This window comes from Conger conger, chromosome 7, assembly GCF_963514075.1.
Source record: "Conger conger chromosome 7, fConCon1.1, whole genome shotgun sequence".
NCBI lineage: Eukaryota > Metazoa > Chordata > Actinopteri > Anguilliformes > Congridae > Conger > Conger conger.
The window spans coordinates 54,059,542-54,064,901 of NC_083766.1; the positions used below are offsets into that span (position 1 = coordinate 54,059,542).

General features: G+C 40.5%; 1 protein-coding gene across 1 annotated transcript; it reads left to right on the top strand.

The window, feature by feature from the left end:
- Nucleotides 1–1,795: 1,795 nt before the first annotated feature.
- Nucleotides 1,796–4,543, top strand: LOC133132307 (uncharacterized). Its single transcript, XM_061247649.1, has 2 exons — nt 1,796–1,990; nt 3,437–4,543. Exon 2 carries the CDS (start codon nt 3,452–3,454, stop codon nt 4,298–4,300), a length of 849 nt encoding a protein of 282 aa, XP_061103633.1. The 5' UTR covers nt 1,796–1,990; nt 3,437–3,451; the 3' UTR covers nt 4,301–4,543.
- The last annotated feature ends 817 nt before the right edge of the window (nt 4,544–5,360 follow it).

A 5,360-nucleotide genomic window follows, 5' to 3' on the forward strand; every position in this document is an offset into this window, starting at 1 on the left:
CAGGAGGGAAGGTGAAGGCTGGGTCTCCTGAAGTACTGGTATTGTTCCGATTTTGCCAAGGACTTCACAGACCTCTTCGGAAGTACATCTGCAGCCTACCTGGGAGAAAATATACACGCCTCCACATGCTGATCACCTGGAGATATCAAAGTAACATTAGTTATGAAATGTATGAAAGTAACCAAGAGACCTGTACTAATTATACTGTGTGCCTAATTATACTGTAATGCCTGGCATTACAGTCATTATTGTACTAAACAAAGAAAAAACAACAATAAGTATATGTATTTACTGTATATTCATATAATTGAAGGTAACATGGGTGTACCTTCCGCTACGCGGACGATACCCAACTCTTTGTCTCGTTCCCGTCGTCTGATACGCAGGTTTCAGCCCGTATCTCTGCTTGCCTGAGGGACATCCAGAGCTGGATGGACAACCACCATCTAAAGCTCAACCCAGGCAAGACTGAAATGATACTCATCCCTGCTAATACCTCTCCTCATCTGGATCTCTCCATTTCCCTCGGGGATATCACACTCACGCCATCACCCAGTGCAAGAAACCTCGGCGTGGTGATGGACAGCAGACTGTCCCTTTCCGATAACATTGTGGCGGTGACCCGGTCTTGCAGGTTCTTCCTATACAACATACGGAGACTCTGCCCCTTTCTCACCCCCTACTCGACCCAGCTCCTGGTCCAAGCGATGGTTCTATCCCGCCTGGACTACTGCAATTCCCTCTTGGCTGGCCTCCCAGCGTCCGCCATCAGACCCCTCCAACTTATCCAGAATGCAGCAGCTCGTCTGGTCTTCAACCTTCCAAAATACTCACACGTCACACTCACACGTTAATTGTTGTCTCTGTGACTTGCTTTGTGTATCAGTATTTTTAGTTAGCTAGGTAAGCAGTGTTTGGATTGTGAACTTTGGTCACTTTTGCTCTGTTGTTTGTTTCTTTGTTCAAAAAAAATAAAAAAAATAAAAAAATAAAAATTGGCCCTTATCCTTATCTTTGTTGTACAGGTAGCAGTTGAAATTGTACTTCCCTCTAGGTTCTTTCAGCGAACTTATCCCTGGTTATGGGTATGCACTTTGATGTACGTCGCTCTGGATAAGAGCGTCTGCCAAATGCCAAATTGTATAATATAATAATTGTGGAAACTGCTCTATTATTTAAGTACTTAGCTGGGCAACTACATAATATGGGCAAGTTAACAACAACAACAACAACAACAACAACAACAATAATAATATATTAATGGAAAATAAAGGAACATATACCAAGATGTCTGAATGACAATAAGTTAGGCCTATGTCAATAATACGAGCAACAATAAGACAATAAGAACAACAATAATACATTTTATGTCTGAACCTTCACGAATCAAACGTGTATACAAATTGTCAATACTATTAATGACGGTGATATTTTAAAACCGTAATGTGATAGCATGTTAATGTAGCTGGCTACGACGTTGAGAAACAGACATGCAGAGACATTATCCCGTTTACCTGTAATTTTCCCACATAAAAAAACTAACAATTGGAACATTCAAAATAACAATAATACATTGGGAATACCTCAACAACATAAATATCATTCGAGGACCCGTTAATAGTAAAAATAATTATCTAGATAAGACTTACCAAAAGGAGCCCATGGAAATGATTCGCGCCAGGCGATTTCGAATAGTAAAGCAATCCGCGCTGTAAGGACGTCATTCGTTTTTCTCGGAACAGCGCCGCGATATCAACGTGCGGCCAAGAATATATCGCATCCGAAGTGATAAGAACTTCCGTTGAGAATGAATGGGAAAAGTTAAGGGAAGTTAAGCTTATCTATCCGCAAATGTGTTATGTATTAGTGTAAAAAGAAAGAAACACCGGGTGGTATCTTTCCTGTCAAATAAAATACGCTTAACCAGTTAACCAGTGTCAAGCGCACGGAGACGGAGCGTGATCTACAAGAATAATTACAAATCTCGAAGGTAACCTCACTCCTACCATATTTTTTTATTAGTTTGACGACTTACTTTTGAAGTAGCCTACAGTAGGTCTGTGTTTGGGGGGTTATTCGCAAAGAGCTGTGGAGTACTATATTGAACGCGTAAATGAATTGGAAAGTAGGTTTGCTTAATGTAATCAATGCACGTGTTGACCAAAATGTGACCATGAATGTGTGTCCTGAAAACATATGAAGAATCTTGAACTTGGTTTTTAGCCGTATCTTTGGTCATTGGAGAAGGAAAGCTAAGTCTTTTTTTTATTATTATTGTAAGGAAGTACCCGGTAAGCGCCGGGTGGTTTCGTTTTCGCCCAAGTTAACGCCTATCTTTCCTGTCAAATAAAATACGCTTTGTCGCAAGTTAACCAGTGTCAAGCGCACGGAGACGGAGCGTGATCTCTTTCTAATCATTTTTTTATTGTAGAATTGTAGTTTACTTGTTTAAGTTTGCAAACATCTGTAATTTTTTTCACACATCTAATGAGTAAATGATAGCATCGGTTTCGAGTTTCATGTTAGCGAGTCTTGGAAGATAGGCAGGGAGAAGAGACAGGAGATGGACATGGGCAGGGATGGAAGGAACGTCCCATGGAGGGACCAACTATTACTTTCGTCTCGCGATATCTTACAAAGACTTATAATGCATTTTCTTTAGTTATATTAATAGAAAATTACGAGAATTAGAATTAGGAAGTCAACAGAGAGGTCTCTTTTAAACAGAGACATATGTCCTAGTGGGAAAGCTATCTGTGCGCACAAGCGCAGATAAACAGTGCTTATGCCATGTGACGCTTTCTAGGTTTATAAAAAGGATTAAGTTAACTAATCGTTTGTAGTTACAGATGTTTCTTTTTCTTGCACTTTCTTATTATTTCTTAAATTAGTCTACATATATAGATTTCATAGGCTCACAACAAACATTTATCTATAGGTTTATTAAAACATTTGGCTATGATTCGAGGGTCACTGATGCCAAAATAAACTGTCATAATGTTTGAAAATGATTCTACAAATATCAGAAACTCACAATATAGCCTACTTTTATTGACAGGTTTAATAAATTAATTATATTGGAGGATCTAGGATTTCGACCCTATAGAATTTATTAAATCAAAACAAACATGAAATTATGTCTAATAGTACATGTGTTGAAAATATAAAATACTTTGCTGATGCTAACTGTCCTAACCTCAGGCAAACTGCTGACATTATTGTTATGTAAAGAATTTGTAAAATATAAAAAAAGATAAATTACGAATGTATCAATGACTTTATTGATTTGTGGTGTTGACCCAGCCTGCGCCATTTATATTTTAGAACCCGTGTGTAACACTACTAATTTTGGAAATATCGCAAATCCTCAATCCGTACCAACACCGTGCGCATGTTCTGCAGATGTGATTTCGGTTGAATTTTGAATTTTTTACAGTGTAAAGGGAGAAGAATGTACTGGGCTGAAGATGACAACATGGGCCCTTGGCCTCCTTGCCTGGAGAGTTACTCTGAGCCTGCCAACAACTCAACCTACGTCATGTACCATGGCACCAGCAAGGAGGCTGTTGAAAGCATCAAGAAGGACGGCTTCACTCCCTCAGAGGATGGCATGCTGGGGCCCGGTGTGTACGTCAGCCGCGACATTAAGAAAGCCAGCCGCTACCCCCTGAATGTAGCCGAAGGGGACCGCAGGGTCCTAGTGCTCAAAGTGAATGTGGGGAGGGTGATGAAGATTAACTACCAGGGGCACCCCCTGCAGAAGACCTGGCATGCAGCAGGCTATGACACGGCCTGGGTGCCCCCTAAGTGTGGCGTGGTGCGCAGTGGTCTGGAGGAGGACTGTGTCTGGGACCCCTCTAGGATCAATGTCATCAGTGTTATCAAACCCAAACCACAGCCATCCCCAATCAATACTTTTGAACCCATACGACAACCATCCCCAATCAGTACTTTTGAACCCATACCACAGCCACACCCATACAGTGCTTTTCAACCCCAACCACAGCCATACCCATCCAGTGCTTTTCAACCCCAACCACAGCCATACCCATCCAGTGCTTTTCCACCCATACCACAGCCATACACATACAGTGCTTTTCAACCCAAACCACAGCCATACCCATCCAGTGCTTTTCCACCCATACCACAGCCATACACATACAGTGCTTTTCCACCCACACCACAGCCATACACATACAGTGCTTTTCCACCCACACCACAGCCATACCCAACCAATGCTTTTCAACCCAAACCACAGCCATATATGGGCTGGGGATTTGGAAGCGGTTACTACCAATAAAAGACCTGTCAAAATAGCCATCAAATAAAATGTAAGGGACATGAGCATAAAACTATTCTTTCTAAGTTTGGCAGTCAGAATCTTTTGATAAATCATACAATAAATATGATTGTATTTTCAGATGTTGAATAAAAAAGGTATCCTTGTGTTGTGAGCCATTGATAATCTTGGCTGTTAGTAATCAGTGCTTACTTATAATTTGTCCAGGCAAATCATTTCTCAGTGAATTTGTTTCTATTTTTGTAAAACAAGGTTGAAGTAACCATTGTTTTATATTAAATACATACAAATATTAGAAAAGTCTGAAGAATGTCTTCCCTGATGTGTTTCTGTTTCTTCAGGAATGATAAACCAATCCCTGAGGATTTAGCCTGTGATTCACCCATGGATTTAACTGTGTGTCACATTCATTGAAATGTCGCCATGAGACCACAGCCTAAATTGTACAAGTTATTAATTTCTTATCCAAATGTTTTATTTTTCAGTGATAGGATGACATCGTCATTTGTATACATTTACAAAGGTACATCCAACTCTTCGTAAGAAACATTGTAGGAAAAAGTTTTTCCCTTCAATCTCCTCTTCGAGAGGTGAAATACTGGCTCAGTTGAGTTAAGGTCTGGTGATTGAGTTGGCTAATCTAAAACCTTCCACTTTTTCTCCCTCATGAAGTCCTTTGTTTGAATTCATCCTGCTGCTAACAGCATGCGTTCCATCAAGATTAGTGAGCCTACTCCAACAGCCATGCAAGCCAAGCCCTGACCTCCACCATGCTTCACAGATGGGTTTGCATGTTTTAGATCATGAGCAGATGCCATCTTCCTCCATACTTTGGCCTTTCCATCACATTGGTTGAGGTTAATCTTGGTCTCATCAGTCCATAAAACTTTTGTGGCTCATTTCTGTACTTCATTCCAAATTGTAATCTCACCTTTCGATTGTAACTACTGATGATTGGTTTGCATCTTGTGCTATAGACTCTCTTTTGTTGCTCTCTAAGTCTAAGGGAACAAGAAGCACCTGTCAGTCACATGGGGTGGTCTGATACAAAAGGTGATAT